Genomic DNA, 21,210 nt, shown 5'->3' on the forward strand with positions numbered 1-21,210 from the left:
TTCAGCTCATGCAATGTCAGGCTTTATTCTGAGAATACAATGCAGCACTAGAGGCTGAGGAACCAGCCAGCTGCTGTGTTGAGCAGATGCTGACTGGCACTAGCTGAGTTTTTATATAGCTGGAGTAGGCAGCCTTTATTGGGGCACACTGTACTAATCCAATTACATTCCCTGCTCAGGCTGCAAAAGTTCCTTACAGCCAGGGAGAATGCACAAATGTCCCATCACCAAGCCCCTCTTGAAGGCAGGGTACAGGCATTCCTTTTCCCCCAGGGTGAATGGACACAGACACAGACACCCAGCTTTCTGTCTCTAAAACCTATTTTATCCCTCCATGGGATCTTTTCAGTCTCTCTCTATAGTCCATTTCTCTTCCACCACAAGATCTCTCCTCAGCTCTCTCTAATCCTCTCGTTTCCCAATCACATTAAATCTCGTGGAGTGTTTGGATCAGATTTGCCTTGTCCCTGGTCGCAGGAGCATAGCCAGATTTTGGTTAATCTCCAATGTGAGGCCAATAAAACAGTGGATTTTAGTACAGGTATCAGGAATGACTATATATACAAGCAAATAGCAAAGAAGCTGGCAGTGCTGGGAATTTACCAGATTGGTGACCAGCTCAGGGAGAGGATTAAGTGGCTAAAGACCAAGTACAGGAAAACCAGAGTCCAGAAACACACCTCAGGCAACTCGCCAACATCATGCCTGTTTTATGAGTTTGACAGGGTGCTCGTACTGCACCAAGCACAGAGCCAACAACATTGACCCGGATAGCTGGAATGGCAACCTGCTGGTCCCAGAATCCAGCATGGGAATTGATGGGAGCCAGCAGCAGGCGAAGAATGAGCCGAACTGCTGCTGACACTAGTACCAGAAGAGACTTTGCTGCACGAACGACCACGGCACATCCTGGGGCTATACTTGGAGGAGCTTTTTGATGCCCAAGGAACAGCCTGCTGTGGAACCTGCACCAGAAATGGCAGAAACTACCCCAGAGCCTAGTAAATTTTGGACTCCATTTTCATGTATATTATTAATATAGGAATGAGAGAAATTTCTGTTCTATGAACCAACGCAAAAGTTATTACAAGCCCCAGCTAGCAGCGTGTATCTGCTAATGGCAGATTGTATAGCAGCACATTGACATCCCTCCATTTCCCCTCCCCCACATCATCACGTGGAATTCAAAATGGCAATCGGCAAACGCAAACTGTAAAAAAATGCCTTGAAAAGTGAATTTTCAATAGAAGTGTGCACATTTTTGCAAGCCCATTCCTGTTTGTTCAAATAATAAACTTACATTGCCATCCTTGTGAGTACACTGCTTTCTGAATGATGTAATCATTCAATGGTGTAACGAGCAGCCTGAAAACACTGAACTAGAAGGAGGGAGTGTGGAAATGTGTTCTGCTTACAAATACAGTCCATTTGAGTTAAATGTAGTCCATGGGTGATTAAATCATTTGTCCCAAATATAACTGGGGTTTTAAAATTTGTCCATCTGTATACATCTCGAATGAGATTTCAGTCTGCCAAATACACATTCAACAACCATTCTGCATCTGTTGAGAGTGTAATTAAACCTTCTTTTGCTAGGGCCTTTGATATCAGGGTACAGTTTCAGAAGCCAAGGCACTAGTGGGTAGGCAGGGTCCCCAGAATAACAGTGGGAACAGTATTTCCATTTATAAAAATGACGTTTGGTGGGAATAGTGTCCCAGCCTGTCCTTGAATGTAAACTCCTGACCGGTGAAAAACCCTGGCATCATCAACTTTTTCACTGCAGCCCAGGTTGACGTTCATAAATCAGCCTCTGTGGTCCACAAGGACCTGCATAACAATGGAGTAATACCCTTTGCAGTTTATGTATCATGTGCTCCTTGAGGAGGGCAAACTATGGGCACATGAGTCCCACCAGTGGCTCCAGTGCAATTTGGAAACCCCATTTTCTCAAAGCAAGCAATAACTTCAGGAATATCTGTTATGCCCGCCACTTTGGCATAAACCACACACACCTGATTGCCTCAGAAACTTCCGCCACCACTTTACCCACAGTCAACTGTTGATTGACAACAGACCTATAGCAGTTGGGAGCAGCCAGCTTCCAGATGGTTATACCAACCCGTTTCCAAACCAGAAGGCTGCCCTCACTCATGTGTCTTTATGCTGGAGGGCCGAGGCAAGATTCTCACAGAGCTCCAGAAATGTAGCTTTCTTCATGCGAAAGATCTGGTCCCACTGCTGGTCATTCCAGGTCTGCAAAAATGATGTGGTCCCACCAGGCTGTGCTTCTGCCCTGTTCCACAAGTGACAGCCTACATAGTGGGCATCAGCAGCTACAGCGAGTGAAATGAGCAGCAGCATCCAGTTTGAGTCTGCCATCCTCCTCCTCCTCCTGCTGCTGCTCCATCATTAGCTCTGTCAGGTGCCTTCGGTGAGTCAGAAAATGCCAGAGAAATGTCCACCAGCATCTCACAGAAGCTCTGGTCATTTCCAGAAATGGGAGTGGAAGCACAAGCGAGATAAGTTCTTCAAATGGTGCCTCCTCTGTGTTGCTGGCTCCGGTTGCTGAGAGCACACAAAACAGAATGATGGCTTGGCAGGCTGTTTAATGTGTTGACAGACTATTCAAAGTTCCTGTAGCGTACAGGAAGGACAGTGAAGTTTTCCCACGCTGCACCATGAACAAAGGGCTAGAGCGGACACACTTTGTGCGGGTGCTAGGAAATATGGGATATGGTTGGTTGGACTTGGGTCTGCATAATGGAGTGTGGATGCCGGAGCCCCAGCCCGATTTAAAAAATTCTCAACCTAAGGTTGACAATCAGTGCAAATACTCAAGCCTTGGGTTCTCAAATCCAGGATACACTGACTTGAGTCCCCCCTCCTGGGCTCCAGCCCAAGCCTGAACATCTACGCTGGAATTTTATAGCCCCACAAGCCTTAGTCTGCTGACATGGGCCAGCCACGGGTGTTCTTTGCAGTGTACACATATCCCTAAAGAGTGAGATCTTTTGGGGCATATGCTCCCTACTTCTCTCAGGCAGATCTCCAGATTTGAATCAGCCTGTTCCTGCCTCCAGAGATGAGATCCCAGGAAGCACAGTCTCACGGCTGCCAACCATTTGTCCTTCCATGACCTGTGTATCTTAAAACTTGGTAGAGATTTTTAGTGCACATGCCAGGAAGAGATTGTTTCACTGTTTATACAGCTGTTTGGAGAAGAGAAACAAATTTTGTAATTTTTTTAAACTTTCAAACAAATTTCTTAAGCTATCCACTTAAAACCCCATTCCCTTAGTACTGAAAAGATATAACTTTTTTCAGACTGATCTTGTTAACAAGAGTTTTACTGATTTGTGGGTTGGATTTTCAGAGATGTGGATGCTTAGCGCTCCTGAAAATCCACCACTCTGAGTCAAATCCAAAGCACGTTGAAGTCAATGGGGAGACTGCCACTGACTTCACTGGGCATTGGGTCAGGTCCGTTGTGCACTAAAGAAGGATATATTACTAATTTTTAACTTGTGGCAATGTGATTGGAAGAGAAGATACTCAATACAATCAAATGTAAATGGTTATTCAAATTGAAAAATTTCTAATTTCTTCATTTCGGCATTAAGCAGACCTACAGTATTGTTGTAACCACTCTGTGTGCTTGGCTTTACTGTATATTTTAATCATGCATTCAGCTCCAGGGACCTACATAATTTAAGTGATCATAATTATACCTAAGGATCATATGGATGGACCAAAATGTCAGACTGCTTTTACCAGAATGCTGCTTTCAATTCTGTTTTCTTATTTTTGTAATGTGATGCTTTCAGTTACTTGTCTGTTCTGATGACGAGAGCTATTGGGAAGATGGACATATAGAACAATGACCAAAAATGAACCCAGGTCTGAGGCACAACCTGCCTTTCACAGTTTAGTTTATTGCACCACACTACATTTCTGATTCTCACTGCACTTAACGGGGGGGGGGGGAGGGGAGGGGGAGAGAGAGATAGAGAGAGTCTGGGTACTACCAAAAAGGTGCTGCTGCTCTCTCTGTCATGTCACTAAATGTGAAATGGCTTCTGAACCACAGCATAAGTTTCTCTACAAAGCTCTTCACAAAAGATTACCTCTGCTGAATGCAGCATAATATTGGCATTGCTAATTGGATCAAACTAGAACAGTATGAATAATACATTACATGCACCAATCAATGTTACAGTGTAATGGACTGATGGAAAATATTCTTCAGGAAAACAGAGGAAGAAGTTCTGAACACAAATATTGTATGTTAATTCATTTATTATCTTTACTGGATGAAAACAAGAAGGAACTGTTGCAATGCTGACAAAAGAATGTAAAAGCAATATAAATGTTGCTTTATCCTTTCCAAATTATTCATCTACAGATCATCCAGAGTAGTATTTATTATTGCTCTGAAGCTATTTTATTCCTATCTGTTTTTTGCAGAATCTAAGCTTCCCTAGGTTTTTTTTTAATTGTTTCTAGTCATTCTGGTTGTGAAAATTCCCTTTCAAGTCCAATGGCTGCTGGTGCCATACATTACTGGGGGAGCTGCAGGCTGCCCCTCACCTCTTAACACCCCCTGCTGGTAAGACAAACTCTCAAAGTGAAAAAGTGGGACACTGTGTTCAGTGGAAGGGGGGTCCCACAAGAACATGTTCCGGGGGAAATGGGGAAAGATGCTTGACAGTCTCCCCATGTCAGACTTAAAAACTGGGACATTTTACACTAAAGGGCAGTTTGCAGAACCAGTATTTATCCTTTGGTGATCCAAGTTTGCTGTTCTCGCCTAGTTCTAACCTCCCCACTTCCAATTTAGCACTTACCCTCCTATCTCCCCTTCCTATCTCACTCTCATTCTCAATTGACTCTATTCTCCACTGTAGTCAATCCTGCATACTCAATCCAACCACACAGACACTTCCAAACGCTCTCCTTTAGAACAACACCCAACACCGACACCCCCATCTTCCAGACTCAGGCCATGTCTATACATGCATCAGCGCAGCTGTATTGGGTGAAGACACTCCATGCTGATGAGAGAGAGCTCTCCCATCAGCATAATAAAACCACCTCTGCAAACAGTAGAAATTTCTCCTGCGGACCTAGCGCTGTGCACATGAGCGCATGTGTCGGTGTGGTTTATTCACACCCCTGAGCAACAGAAATTATGCCAACATCAGCTGTAGCATAGACATAACCTCAGAAAACTCATCCTCAGAACTCCTTCCCCTCCTACCTGACACCCATTATCACCAAGCTCAGAATTACTCAGTTCAGCACATATATGCTACAGTGCTTGGAGAAGCCAAAGCAGAAGCTGTAAGGAGCCCTGTGCTCTAAATCGTCCAATAGAAGACTGTATTTGCTGCTCTGTGCCTCCTCTCCGTTGCTACTTGTAGCCCATGTGCTACAATGGCTCAAGGAGCTGAAGATAAGAAGGAGCATGTGGTCTCTCCCATCATTTAAAAAAACAAAACTAAACTAAAAAAGGCATTGACCCCACCCTCTCAAATTATCACCCCATCTCCCTGCTCCCCTTCAGCTCCACACCCAGTGAGTGCGCGGTCTACAACTGCTGTCTTAAATTTTGTCCTCTTGTTACATTTGTCCTCTAGTTCCACTGAGGGCTGTGGTCCCCAAGAAACCATAGTACAGTCACTCCCCCCATCTATGCCCCAGAATCTGCCCCCCAAAAGGGTTGATTGAGGCCCCTTGATCTTTTTGAAATGATCCTGAAGTTAAAAAGGGTGTATACCACTGGCCTTTAGCACTTGTTATGTATCCACATTCCCCAGATCACGCATCTTCCAAAGTGTGGCATTTGAGGAAATGATTCACAGCTTTTGGCCTCTAGGCAAAGTGGCTAGTTGATTGATATAATGTGCCTTAAGGGATATATAGACTTGTCTCGGTCACGTAACTGTCAGTTCCTTTTCAACCTAGGATCTAAATTATTGAGTAGTTCAACTCTCTAAGGGAGGGCTGGGTGACCATAGATCCATACTATTATCAAAGAATCTCTATTGCAGGTAAACAACTCCTTAAGACTAAAATCCTAGAGGGAAGTCTCTATAGACATAATCAGCATAGAATAATAACTGCTGATAATGAAAAAAAATCTGTGTAGAAACCGATTTTTTTCATGACTTCTAAAAAATGAACCAATTTAGAGCACCACCCACTTAGATTTGGGGCCAGATCCTCAGGAGTGTAAATCAATATACATATAATCTCAATGACTTCAGTGGAGCTACTCTAATTTACACTAGCTGAGCATGAGGTCCTGTATGTCTCAAAGTAACGTTATCACAGGATCATAGAAATGTTGGGCTGGAAGGGGCCTCAAGAAGTCATCAAGTCCAATCCCCTGCAATAAGCAGGGCCCAAGTAAACCTACATCTTCCCTGACAGGCATTTGCCCAGCCTGTTCTTAAAAACCTCCAGTGATGGAGATTCCACAAACTCTCTTGGAAGCCTATTCCACAACTTAAGTATCCGTATAATTAGACAGTTTTTCCTAATATCTAACGTAAATCTCCCTTGCTGCAGATTAAGCCCATTACTCTTGTTCTACCTCCAGTGAACATGCAGGACAATTGATCACCATCTTCTTTATAACGGCCCTTAACATAGTTGAAGATTTATCAGGGGCCCACCTCAGTCTTTTCTCAAGACTAAACATGTAAATGCTCACTTTTTCTAACCTTTCCTCTAGATAAGTTTTCTAAATCTTATATATCACTTTTTTTGCTCTCTTCTGGACTCCCTCCAATTTGTCCACATCCTTCCTAAACCGTGGTGCCCAGAATTCAGCTCAGTACTCCAGCCGAGGCCTCACCAGTGCTAAATACAGGAGGACAATTACGTCCCATGTCTTACATATGATATTCCTGTTAATACACCCCAGAATATTAGCCTTTTTCACAGCTGCATCTCAGAGTTGACTCATATTCAATTTGTGATCCACTATAACTCCCGATCCTTTTCGTCAGTACTACCTCCTAGCCAGTTATTTCCCATTTTGTTGTTGTGCATTTGATTTTTTCTTCCTAAATGAAGTACTTTGTATTTGTCCTTATTGAATTTCAACTTGCTGAATTCAGATCAATTCTCTAATTTGTCAAGGTTGTTTTGAATTCTAATCCTCTCCTTCAAAGTATTTGCAATCCCTCCCATTTTAGTGTCATCTGCTAATTTTATAAGCATACTCTTTACTCCATTATTCAAGTCATGAATGAAAATATTGAATAGTACTGGACCCAAGACTGACCCTGCCAAACCCCAACAGATACACCCTCCTAGTTTGAGAGCAAACCATTGATAGTTACTTTTGAGTATGACCTTTCAACCAGTTCTGCACCACTTTACAGTAATTTCATCTAGACCACATTTCCCTAGTTTGTTTATGAGAATATCATGTCAGACTGTGTCAAAAGCCTTACTAAAATCAAGATACATTACATGTACTGCTTTCACCCATGTATTAGGGCACTAACCCTGTCAAAGAAGGAAATTAGATTGGTTTGATTTGTTTCTGACTAATACATGCTGGCTATTCCTTATAACCCTAATATCCTGCAGGTGCTTACAAGTTGATTGGAACAAATTAATAAACAATATCTTTCCAGGTATCAAAGTTAGGCTACCTGGTATAATTCCCTAGGTCCTCTTTGTTCCCCTTTTGAAAGATAGTTGAGTTGAGTATCTTGTCACCATTACCTTTTTTGTGAAGACTGAAGCAAAATAGGTATTAAACACCTCAGCCTTCTTGATGTCATCAGCTATTCGCTCTCCTTCTCTGCTAAGCAGAGGTCCTACACTTTCCTTCCTTACTGAGAACATCCCACAACCCCATGAGTCACAGTTCTTTCTTTCCGAGACAGAACATACAATAGTGGCAGTTTTCCATAAAGGGCATCTTTATAACGCCATACACCACATCAAGGAACATAGCAAAAATAGCAACCATCTAATTTTAAAATTATTTTTACAACAAAAACTAATAATTTTGCAAAAATACTGTGTTGTAAGTTTATATAGAACTTTTTATGATTATTTTGTAGGACTGCTTGCATGCCTAGATTAAAAGAAAGACAACGTATGTAACTGTTTAGACACTTATTAAGCATTCTTCGCAAAATTTGAAGCCCTAAGCCCTTGCTTAGACATGTAAAATACAGACAAGAATGAAAGTCCTCAAACAGAAGCTACCTTATAAAGTTGGTTGTGAGCAGTTTCCCCCTATTTAGCCAAAACACGTGGGCAGGATTAAAGCTAATGAGTTGCTAAAAGTAGCAATCACTTGTGGTTTTGGGAAAAGAGGGGTAATTAAAAGGGACACTAATTATTAACATTTTGCACAACTATCATCAAAAACCAAAATATAGGAAGAACTTCTGACTGATTTCATTACAAAGTTGAAGCTAATACCAGGTTCACAGAAAGCATCCAAGGTTTCAAGTGAGCCTGGGCCAAATTTTTATTTCACATCTTAAGCAAGTGAAATTCAAGGCTTAGCATAGTTTTGATAAAGAAAGAAAGAATGCAAGTGAAATTAGGTGGTTTCAGGCAAGTTTTACTTTGGATTTTGGGGTTTGTTCAAATTCAAACTCAAACTGAGTATTTGTTCACAGCTGGTAACAAGGAACAGTACAACAGATCATTTGAGACAGGGATGGTGTTTTTGGCCTTTGTTCATACAGCACCTAGAATGCTTAGGTTCTGGGCCATGATTGGGGCTCCTAGGCACTACAATAATGCAAATGAATAATACTACTAAAAACAGTAACAAAGGTACCTTTTAAAACAGCATCAAAGAATTAAAATTAAATGGAAAAAGAATACCACAAAGCACTCCATCCATTCTGCGTGCACCCACTATATTGCTAGGGAAAATGTGCCAAATTTATGCTGGAATTAGGAATGAGGCCCAACAGATCTACACACTATATATATACACACACACACACACACACACCTAAAACCCAAAGTTTAAATATTTTTTTTCAGGGCCACAATGTAGCTTTCCAGATTCTGTTTCCAACTGGCTGTACAATGTATTCTATAAAACTTAGCTAGCAATTATCTTTTGCATATGAAAAATAATTGTCACAACACACACAGTTTCTCATTAGTGATTGCAAGATTCTTAAATGTTTTCCTCTCTTCTCCTTCTCTAAATCTGTAAAGTCTGGACAAAACTTAGGTAGGAATAAGACCTGATGATCTTAACACTTTTCTTTTGGCTCTGTCAAATTTTAATGGTATGGGAAAGGTCAATAACTCATTCACTTCAGACTAGGGACTGGGATAAATCCAATAATTTAGATAAACAGCACATCAGCAACTACAGTACTTGAATCTGAAATCATCATATTGCGCAATAGCTATCCTAAATATCTTCACATTCTTATCACTCTAACCTTCGTCGTCCTCCTTTCTCACCCTGTTTTCTAAACACACTGGTATGCATTGTGTTAAATTTAGACTTTAAGCTCTTTGGAGAAGAGACTATGTTTGGTCTGTGTTTGTACACCACCAAGCACAATGGGACCATGATCCTAATTAGTGCCTTGTAATATAAATAATATTAATTATGAACATTTGGCTAGATTTGAGTTATATACGTTATCTTAATGGGTAGATTCATGAAAGGTAGAGTTGAAGCTGGACATTCCTTTGAGATTTTTTTGCATACACATTATAGTTTTCCATTTTGGCCAAAAATATATATGTAATTTTCCTCAGCTGACCAAGTACTGCCATCACTTATTAAAATGCCTTTTAAGACCCAATTTCTTTTTTGAAAATGTTCTGAAAGCCATTGTTAGCTTTAATAAGATAAAGAAGACTATATTTCTATGGGATATCTTCTCCATTCAGGTATCTAATGCCCAACATCAAAGCCAGTTATGCACATAAATCTTCAGTAACTTAAGATCAAGAAGGAAATAAAGTGCACATAAGAGATTATTTTTGTCAGTAGAAATTTTGCCTGAGTTAGAACTAGAAGGTCAGGCTCAAATTATGCATTTCAGCCTACAACCCATTATTCTCCCACTACATATTATAAGTTACTTGGAACAAGAACTGCCATTCTCTCTCTCATATACATTTTTAAAAGTAAATACCCAATAAAAATTAAAATAAACTAATCATTAAATATTTATTTCTTGTGATATCTATTATATAGTGACCATCAAAATAACATTTACATAAAAGGATGAAATGCCCCTTCCTGTCTTACCAGAGGAAGGAGTTGTTTGGTCAGACTGAGTGAGATGACAATGCCTTGAAGTCCTAGTTAGAGGAAATGCATCCCCTCTTGCACCAGGACTTTCCTTCCTTCTCTCCTCCTTATGGCCAGAATGCACATGCACATCATGCATGAGTGAGGACTCAGGTTGGTGAGAGTGGAGTGGAGTCTTTACCTCCCTTGACCACCACTGGCCAGGTCAGTCAGGGGGGAAAGGAAGATGACTGGCGATTAAGCATTTCCACGCATGCAGCAGCAATTCTTGCCTGGAAATGCCTACTCTGACCTATCGGTGGTATAGTATTTATAGCTGGGTTTCCAGGTTTGCTGTACATCTGACCAGAACACATTTTAGGACCAGGAAAAAATGTCCTTCTGGGCAAGCCTGGAAACGCATTTATTTTCCTTCTTCACGGCATCCCTCGAAGTCTGGTAGGTGAGATAATAAAGATAAGAGATAGTACAAGTGGGCTTAATTATCAATTTAGCAAAAGGGGATTGGTTATTAGTCCCAACATACACTCTTTTGGATGCCTGGTGTGAGGACATTTAACCCTGTACTGGATTAAATTAATGCCTGGTAGTTTGGGGGAGAGGGTCAGTTTCCCCACTCCTTAATATTAAAGTTAAAGAAGTTGGGTCCTACCACTTTAAAGATACTGATGTGTCAATTTTCATTCTCCCGGGTGTCCTGATCAAGGAATTATTTACATGTTATTGTGAAACAAAGCACAATGCATCATAAATTCTATGCCGTGGCATCAGAGTAGCTAAAATGAAAGAAAGAAGTAGCCCACGCTTATGGAAGGTAGTATGTCTAGTATAGTGTGTGTGGGAAAAGAAGCCAGGAATTCCTGAATTTTAATCCCAAATCTGCTGCTAATTTGCCTTGTAGTCTATGATAAATTACCAAACGTGCATGTAATACAGGAATAATAATGCTTAGTTATCTACAACACATAGGCAGTATTAGTATTTATCAATACTTGAATAGATCACTGTAGATTTAACATGCTAAGTATTAGAAATTAATAACTTTTTAAATGGGTTTTTCTGTATTACTGTTTCTCCTGGCTAGTTCTGGGTAAAAAACTCTCTATGTGAGTTTCAGCAAGCTATATGTCAGAGAAAACCTACTTAACATCACTCTTCTGATAGAAGATCTATGTACTTGTTTTGATATTTTATAAATTATCAACTTCTTTTATTCAAATTCCTTCCTTTCACAACATTGCAAGCACGTGAAAGGAAAGACAGGATATATTTTGCAATCATTGTCTTTTGCTGCACTCTGCTGGAACAATGCATTTTCCATGTGAAAGTAGTGGTACTCCATATATTGTTTTAATAAACAATGTAAAATTGCACAGTCAAAGAGAACAGCGTAATTCATTGTCACATTTCACATGAGAAATTAGACTGATTTTCAGCATTTACATTTTTCAAACAAGGGTGCCTAAAATTAGGCATCCAAATCCATATTTATGTATCCAAATAAGAGTGGCTCAGTTTTCAAAGGTATTGAGACCCCTACAGGTGTCATCAGCCTCAATAGGGTTTGAGAGGGGTGAACCCTTCTGAAAATAAAACTACTAAATTCCACATTTAAGTCCTTTAAGCACTCAGATTGGAAAATGTTGGCCTTATATGTTTCATTTTGAATATCCCTTTTTAATTTGATAAACATGCCATGTTAAAAAAAAAGTAACACACATATAAAACAACTTCTCATTCTACCCCAAAACAGAATAGTGAATGCTGACAAAACAGTATAAACTTAACATTTACATAAGCTGAAGCCAGACTAAGTTTTTTTAAATTTACTAACTTTCACTGACCATATTATGCAAGATATAGGTTTTAGTCCCATTTGTTATATTACTAAACAAAACCTGATGAGGCTTGCTTGGAACAGATGGAGAGGCAGACCCTCAGCTTGTTTAAATTGTCATAGCTCTATTGACTTCAATGAAGTTCTATCACAATTTACTCCAGCTGAGGGTCTGCCCTGAAATGACCCAAACATGCCAAGTCTCAAAACTAAACATAACTTCCTTCTGGTGTTCCCACCCACAAATATGCATCTGTGTCAAAACAAAGAGTGAATATCTTCTGGTAAAAAATAAATCTATTTGCATTGGTCCAGAACTTCATGAGAAAGGGGGGAAATAAATAACACAGATGCAATGGAACAGAAACATGGCAAGTTTATTTCAGCAATCTTCTGAGCAGGAGAAAAAAATTTCACCCTAAGGCCTGTCGTGGTGTTTCACACTGGCCCTGGTCCCAGGGCACACAACAGACTTCTCAATTTTTACTAATACCTGCTAAAATTATGTCTTGGCCTCTTTGCTTGGAAAGAAAATGACTCTATACTTTATACTCTTTAAGAGATTTATGTGGATTATAGAGTTTTCACGGAGAAAGTTTTCCGTGGAACTTTTCTCTTGAAAAGAATTCTTAGGCAGTTTTTGACTCTTCACAGATTTCCTTGCTGAACTCAAATAGCAGACCAAATGCAGTCAAGGGTCAACGAACCACAAAAAACATATACAGATTGAAGAAATGGCCTCAATGATTACAGCTACCCAAACCCGAAAGTGGTGCCAGTAAAAAAGGTGAACATGACAAAAATATTAATCAGAGAAACTATTGGCTTCAAAGGTTGAACTACCGACCTAAAATTGGGGAGACTAGCAGTTTTTCTGTAAATGCACATCTGGGAGTTTGTTCCTATTTCTTTTGCCTAATAAAACAATTTAACAAGACATATGTGAGTTAATTCAGACAGCGAAGACAATTTCCCAGAAAAACAAACCCAGACACTAAGAGCAAAATGTTCCTCTGGTCCATGAATGAATCAGAGCTGTAGGAGAACAGCATATGAATGAGGTGCAGTAGAGTTTTCTCTGCATGCTCCATTCCTGGTCCCAGTAGGAAATTCTGCCTGCACTGAAAGTATAAGTAGAAAACCCCATTCAACATGTAAGAGTGGAAGGGGATAGAAGGGCAAGAGAAGATTTTGAGCCTCTAAAGGCAAACTGGAAATTCAGCCAACATTAGAGGAATGGTTAGGGATAACAGGGAATAGTGGTGGGGAGCTTAATCATATGCAAATTTAACTCAGGAAAGCTAATGGGAACGGAAGAGGAAGGGAGGCACCAGTATGAATGGGAGGAAGCTATAGGTATGCAGTTGGAAGGATGACGAAGGGAGAGGACACAGGAACAAATTAACGTATATGAGGCACAGAGGAGACTGAAGCTGAATTGGAAAGAGAATATGATCCTATACAAGGAATTGCAGAGATGCTCCATTCCAGGGAGTGGTGGGGAATTGGGGTCAGATTAGTACTACTGCTGATAGGGTGTGGTGGCTTCACTTTACCTAATGTCTTAATGAACCTCCAAAAGAGGTCCTGTTTGCTTGTTCCCTTAAGATGTGGGCATTCATGACTTCAACACACAGATGGTGAGTCGGTTTTCGCAGGACATCTATCTTCCTTGAAAGCCCACCTTATTACCTGGTGGTAATGCAGATTTGCAGCAGACAAAAGATTCCACCACTATGGATCCATAGTGGCATCTCAGAAGAGTGGTGAGCAAGATGTGTGGCTGCACACCTTTTAAACATTTTGGGTACTTCTACACAGTGGAATTCTTGATAAAAAATGTGGCCTTCATAAGAAGAAATATATCCAAACTGTGATGCACATCACTACAATCAGCTAAAACATTTGTAATGCTCAGTAAAAGATAGTGCTAGATAAAGCAAAAGAGAATGCAGAAATAATACACTACAGTATATGCTGGGTAATGTTGTCAAGATTCACTTCAAGCTGTACATTTTGGTTTATAATGACTGCATATATTTCTACACAGCAAACTAAAATAGATGTGAAATTGAGATGAAATACAAAACTGTGGTCTTCACATTTAAAAAATGGAAAAATAATTGTTCGGACATTTTAATAAATTGTATCTCTAATGACTACAACTAAAGAAATATCCAGACATTTAAAAGAAGAGTAGCTAAAAGAGAGTTATTCACCTAAATGTAGTCTGCTTTATATTTGTTTCTACAGTGCAGATAGTAAAAACAATTTGTGAGAGCTTCACATAATCTTTAAAACTGAAAAGAATCTTTGTAATAAGAAGATCGTATTTATTCAAGCTAGACAGCCTTTTTAAAAGTAAAGTAGTCTTTTCAGTTGTATTTAAAGAACAATTTATGCATTTATTAGAACATAGTGTGTTCATTAAGGGGGGGGGGGGGGAAGTAAACAAAAATAGAAGATTACATGCAAAAAGCTTAGCTCAGTTTCTCTCTAAATTCCCAAATCCAATTCAAATTAGAACTGAGACAAGGGCTACTGTTTTCTTTAAAATAACAAATATTCTAATTAACTAGCAAATATTTAACCCATGGCTAAAACTCTGCTCTTTAAAGAAAGACTAAATAATGAGGGGGTAATTAAGGTAGCAAGGGCAAAAGGTTACTTATTTAGAGTATTTCTATGGTAAGGTGCTTAAATTATAGGTTTTATTCAAAACGTATGGGCCAATGCACAAGAAAAAAAATGCAATTTTAATGGAATGCAGAACAAATTAACATTTTAACATTATAATACTACTCAATTGTATAATGGGATTTTGCTAAGTGTCACAGACCAGAAAATAAAAGTAACACTCCAAGGTATGCTTGTTAACCTCTTCAAGCTAAACATATTATAGGCCTACTGACAGCTGTAAATAGACACATTGTAACATGAAAAACTCTGAATTCAAAAGTTCCAATCAGGTTTTTTTAAAAAACAGAGGTGTGCAGAAAGCGTTGCTGAACAAGATAAAAATATGTTGTTCGTATCAAATTATCTTCAGATTTTTGTAAGGAGGAGTTTCACAAAGATTTTCCCCATTTCTCTGATTTTCATGGCCCGTCTCTTCATCAATTCCCCTCTATCTAACCACATGTTACAGCAACTTAGACTGGAGATGACTCCCTTCAGAGCCTATATGTACCACCTTCTAGATTGGTCAAAAGGCTTTCTGCAAAACACATGAATTACTTTCTCTCCCTGATAGAGGCTGCCTCCACACCACATTCAAACCCTGTTGACACAGGGCCCTGATCCAGCAAAGCACATAACTATGTGCTTAACTTAAAGCAGTTTCAATAGTTCCAAAATTGCTCCACAATGAATTGCCAGGAAAAAAAACATTAATGAATTATGGGCTCAAAGAAACCACGTTAACATAGGAATTTATTGCACATTGAGAGAAGAGAATATATCCAGAGTACCCGAAGGCTTATATGGTCATTTAATCATTTATTGATGACTTATTAGTAAAACTCCTCTAAGTAATTCAGTGTAATTAAGAAAGGGTTGTAAGAATTATTCAGTACTAAACCATACAATAAATTTATTGAAAAGCAACATTATTCAATACTGAATTATGCATTATTGCATCTTGAATACAGTGTAGCATTCCTGCAAGTGTGTCAAGAAATCTCATTATTCATCTTCATCACGTTTCAGAATGTCTAATTGCAATTACGTTTCTTTTAAAAGGTTTATTTTTCACTTAAAAATAAGAATAGAAAAAAAATACTTTATTCCATAAAAACTTTAATATAGCAATTACATAAAGATAATGGGATATACTGTTCCGTTTGTTTTCCTATTCCTCAGCCCCCAACATCAGTGTATTGCACTCACCTTATTTTAAAAAAATGCTGTCTAAAATTGTCCACAGTGGGATAATTAAAAGCTTCCCAATGTGGAATTACTAACAACATGAAAGTTACTAGTTAAGCACAACTAAAATATGAGTTAGGTCTGTGAGACTATGCCAATTGGCAAAAATAAATTGAGAATAAGCTTTTTTCTGTCTCTTTTTTTTTTTTTTTTGGTCAGTTTACAGATTTAACCCACATTTTAGCTCCAACATAAACTTTTCTTTTTATTAAAAGATCTAAATTGGGAAAATGACCACACAAGTTAAGTTCTTCCTCAGAGAAGTAGTGGTGAGACCAGGAGTTTGAGCTGAGATTGTGCTGACTTTAAGGAATGCAGAACCAGAGGAAGACAAAAAAATGTTATAAATGTAGAGCGAATCTGCTATTTAACACTGTTTTTCTTGTAGTTCATAATAGGTAAGTGCTGGGTTATTTATTTCTACGGAGAGTTCTTTTAAGTTGTTTTTCTTCAAGGATCCATAGTCCTGGATTATGTTGCATCTGGTGAGTGGCATCAAGAAAAATTCATTGTTCACAATTAAATAGAAGCAAAATCTATTAGGGTACCCCTAATGAGTGCCATAATCATGATTTTATATGCCATGTAGCCCAGTAGCTAGAGTACTGGATTGGGAATCAGGAAACCTGGATTCTATTTTCTAGTCTGCTGGGTGACCTTGAGCAAGTCATGTCACATCTCTGTGCCCCCGTTTCCCTTTCTGTAAAATGTTGAAATGATACTAAATACACCCCTCTCTACAGAATCAGCTTTTCTACTGCAGTGAATGCAGGTTAAAATGTTTTTAATACTTTGGGAATTTTGGGGCCTGTTAGTGGCTCATCTACACTTTCCATCCATGCTGCTTTTGCGGACCACACAGCTGTCTTCTTAGAATAGAAAGCAGCAGATCTTCCAGCATCAAAATGCCTGTCATTATGGTGTTCTCCCCTCTGCATGCAGTCATGCAAAAATAAGTATCAAACAAGAAGATTTGTTTCAGATTCTTGACACAATACAGATATTGGGAGTAAGTTTAGACTTAGACTCAAACTTACCCAGCTTTGGCAAGATGCCAGAGTATGCAATATCTATTCACGTACCATTAGTTTTCTTTTCACCTACCACCGACTATTAAACAGAATACATCATAGAAAGTCAAAACTGACAGATTTCAATATTTTTCTTTGCTACTGTATCACAAGGGCCTCTCCACCACTCCCTCAAAATCCCCTTGCATGCTAGCATAAAAAGAATCACATGGAGCAGTGGCTGTTCTCCATGGCCATTCTGCAGGGCTTGGCCAACATGCAGCAACAATTTTCTGAATCCATTATCATCAAAAGAAGTGGAGGTGCCCACTAAATTAAATATCTATTTGCAATAAACCTTAGGAAAAAAAACCTGAGTAATTCTCAATTCTGGGCAAAAAATAAAAGACTACAAACTCTGCATATATTATTATGGGTTATTCAATATCATAATTTGGATGCTTGCTAAGTGCAAAAAAAGCTTTGTTATCCAGCATGTTGGGGGAATGGCAAGTGCTGGTTAGCCAAAAATTCCGATTAACTAAGAGTTATACTTACCAATGGAGGGAGGCAGTTTGGGTCCGGGAGGGGGCTCAAGACTAGGGGTCAGGATGCGAGAGGGGGTGTGGGTTCTGGAAGGGAGTTGGGGTGTGGGAGGGGGCTTGGGGCAGAAGTTTGGGGCACGGGATCTGGGCAGCACTCACTTTGTGTGGCTCCCCACAAAAAGCGACATGTCCCTGACGCTCCTAAGTGGAGGCGCAGACAGGTGGCTCCGTGCGCTTCCTCTGCCCACAGGCACCACCCCTGCAGCTCCCATTGGCTCTGGTTCCCGGTTAATGGGAGCCGCAGAGCCAGCATTCGGGGAGGGGGCAGCGCATGGAGCCCCCATGGCTGTTCCTCCACCTAGGAGCTGCAGGGACAAGTTGATGTTATTTAAAATTTAAATCCCTTAGTGCTATGGAATCCAGTTACCCGAGAGACCATCTTCAACCTTATAGCTTGTCAAAGCAGTTAATGGTGGTTTGTAGACTGTTGCTCAGTGAAGCATCTCTGCCTTTGAAATTTCCTTTCTTCAGCATCCAACAGAACCCAGGTTTAGTGAGCTTCAGGAAATGAGCAAATGTCCCTTTATTTTGGTCAACATTTGATTGAATGTTTTGGTCTGCTTTTTAATTTAGTTTATTTTTCATTATTGTATGTGTTACTCTGTTTGCTTGCTTTGTTCTGGTTCTGTTGGGCTGTTTTGCATTTTGTATCAGAAAGACCTACCACTACTTGCTAGTCAGAGTTACGGAAGTTGCAGTTTCAGTTTGTGTATCCATCCCTCTTGAGGTAGCATTGGTAACTTATGTAAACAATTTTTGCAGCTGAAGCACTTAGTTGCTATGATAATAGAACTAGTACTGTCACAATTACTAGAATGAGTACATAAAATACACAGACAAAAACCCGAATACAAGCATAAAGAGAGTTATTACCATTTCAGGCCAAAACACCTGAAAGGCTCTTTCAATAGGTTTCAGAGTAACAGCCGTGTTAGTCTGTATCCACAAAAAGAAGAACAGGAGTACTTGTGGCACCTTAGAGACTAACAAATTTATTAGAGCATAAGCTTTCGTGGACTACAGCCCACTTCTTCGGATGCAGTTCTCTAAAAAGTTTAGGGGAAATTAATTGAGATGGCATTCTGAATATATTGATATACATTCTCCGGACCAAATTATTTTCTCATTTACACTGCCATAAATCTAAAGTAACTCCTTTGTAGTCACTCCAGAATTGCTCTTGTATAACAGAGTAAAATTTGTCTTTCTATATCAAATACTGCTGCAGTTAACTTCTTTAGTATAAGTTCATTCATTTTTTGTGATACTGGATATATTAAAACACATGAGTCACAGAAAAAAGGGTGGGGAAACAATGAACCAATGGAATGAAGAAATAATTTAATAGAATGGGAAAACACTTAATGCATAATGATTCATACATAATACTGCATGAATAATTGTCTAAAGAAACACTAAGCAATGAAGATTTTTAAATGTCAGCATATTCCACAAAGCTAAATGGATAAATGATAAAACTTAACACTTCCTGAAAATTAACAAGGGAAATACAATTAATCTAGCCCTGTTCCAGTTACTAACAGACAAGGGGCAATGAAACTTTCATGGTGACATAACAGAGTCCCTGAACTACAAATTAAACACAGCCATCTCTCAAAAGGTTGGAAGTAAAACAGACATAAGTGAATCTTTGACTGGAAGAGTCAGAATCCCGCTTATGTGTTAAAAATCTTCCTCAAAGTACTCTACTACAATATACAGATCAAATTGTCATTGAAATATAATTCTTCCACTGTGCCACCATTTAGAATTATTACTAAACTCATTGAAAACAGATGTCAAAAATTCCTTGAGGCATTTAACAATAAAACTCCTGAGGCTGTTATCATAGAATAAATCATAACTGATCCTTGAAGGATGAGTCTTGTTAATAACCTAGAAAAGCAATACAAAGACAGACATTTATTGGACAAGGCTGAGCAAAATGTTAACCTTGAAATATGTAAACTGGAAGACACTGGTAAGACATTAGACAGAAGCCCAGAGACCTTTAATTACTGATGTAATCAAGAAGCACTCACTAGAATGAGGAGGAAAAAAATGTTCGATGAGACAAAAAGTCACTCATTCTACAAGATGCAGTGTCTTCTGCCAGGGATAACTTCTAAAAGACCACAAAAGGCACAAAACTACAGTGGTTCCAAAAGATGCTTCATTAATTGATCAATTTATATTTCATTAATTGACTATGATAAATATAGCATATCCACACTTGTTCAGTAAAAAAGAAAAAAAGGATTGTGAAAGTACAGTTGAAGAACATATATCATATCATCAGACAGGGGTGGAAGCTGCTTCAAGCAACACAGGGAAGGATACATGGAGATTAAATTCTGCCAAGTTACAGACATTTTCATTTGAAGATGCACAGTTTTAGTCTATCCCTTCCAAGCATTTCGGAGGAGTGGGAGGACCTAGTCCTTGTAAACATCATCTCACTAAATCCATTCCAGCAGAGATAAAGAGCCAGGTTTAGAATACAGACAATGTTCTAGTGTACGGTGATCAGATGTAGTAAGAGTGTAACCTGGAGCGACTGACAAAATCATATCATTTGTAGTGATCATTCAAATTTTCCTATCAAGCAAGGGATTGTGGAGGCTGCATAATACTGACATCTCCCTACATCACAGAGATTAAATGAAGGAAATCATGTGCAAAAGTCTCTTGTTTTAAAGAAAGAAAAAATCCATTGCAGTTACGTTAGTTCCTGGACTTTGAGCTGAGAACACCGTAATATTTTGTTTGGAGATGACAGAGTTCTTTCATCCCCACTTCCCAATTCAAAGATTACTTATGAATAATACCAATCTAGTTAGTCTGTTATTTAGATTGGTTTCCTTAAAAAGGTAGTCACTAAAACAGATTAATTGTACACAGCTCAACTCCATCTTTTGGCTTCCTGAAATAGGAAGTAAGATGAGCTATCATATTTGCTGATGGAAATGTCATGGCCTGTATGTCTGTTTAAGTGAAAGTGCACCAGGTGTTCTTGAGACTGGTTCTTCCAAGTCAGTTATGTCTCAGATAAACAGTCATCTGAGTCTTTATGTGAATAAAATACGAGGATATATATATGCCTAGTGATACTTACAAACACTTGACTTGAAGTAAGAAGTTGCCACCTGGATATTGCTTGCCAAATTCCTGAAGGCAGAAGCTACTGCAAACTTACATCCCTTTGTTACTCCATGCGGTGAATTGCTGGAATAATTAATATATTAGAGCCGAGACTGCATTTGGTATGGAATACCAAAACTTTCTGCCTTCCCATGCTGGGAGTAACAGCTTTTTCCTCTGATTTTGACACAATAAAAGGAGCATTGAATGTTTCCTGTCAATAATTTAAGCTTCGGCATTGTCCTAAACTTGGCACTCTATATGATTCATAAATGACTCCTCATCAAGAAATTATCTCTTGACACTGACTCTGACTCTCCATTCTGTGAACTGTTGTAGGAGCTGCAGACTAGTTCCTCTTTCACTCCATCAAATGTAGACGGGATTTTGTTCTTCCAATCTCTAGAGTGATTCCTG

The 21,210-nt window shown here is 39.1% G+C and overlaps 1 protein-coding gene across 4 annotated transcripts in view; it reads right to left on the minus strand.

The window, feature by feature from the left end:
- Positions 1-21,210, minus strand: part of BBS9 (Bardet-Biedl syndrome 9) — a 493,563-nt gene that overhangs the window by 296,804 nt on the left and 175,549 nt on the right. Inside the window, exon 20 of one of the 4 annotated variants that reach the window (XM_054019332.1) lies at positions 16,401-16,519. The exons of the other annotated variants lie outside the window; for them this stretch is intronic. Within the exon in view, the coding sequence (XP_053875307.1) occupies positions 16,448-16,519 (72 nt within the window). The 3' untranslated portion in view covers positions 16,401-16,447. Of the gene's footprint in view, positions 1-16,400; positions 16,520-21,210 lie in introns of those variants that run through there. 4 annotated transcript variants of the gene reach the window in all.

Source organism: Malaclemys terrapin, chromosome 2 (genome assembly GCF_027887155.1).
Source record: "Malaclemys terrapin pileata isolate rMalTer1 chromosome 2, rMalTer1.hap1, whole genome shotgun sequence".
NCBI classification, from domain to species: Eukaryota; Metazoa; Chordata; order Testudines; family Emydidae; genus Malaclemys; species Malaclemys terrapin.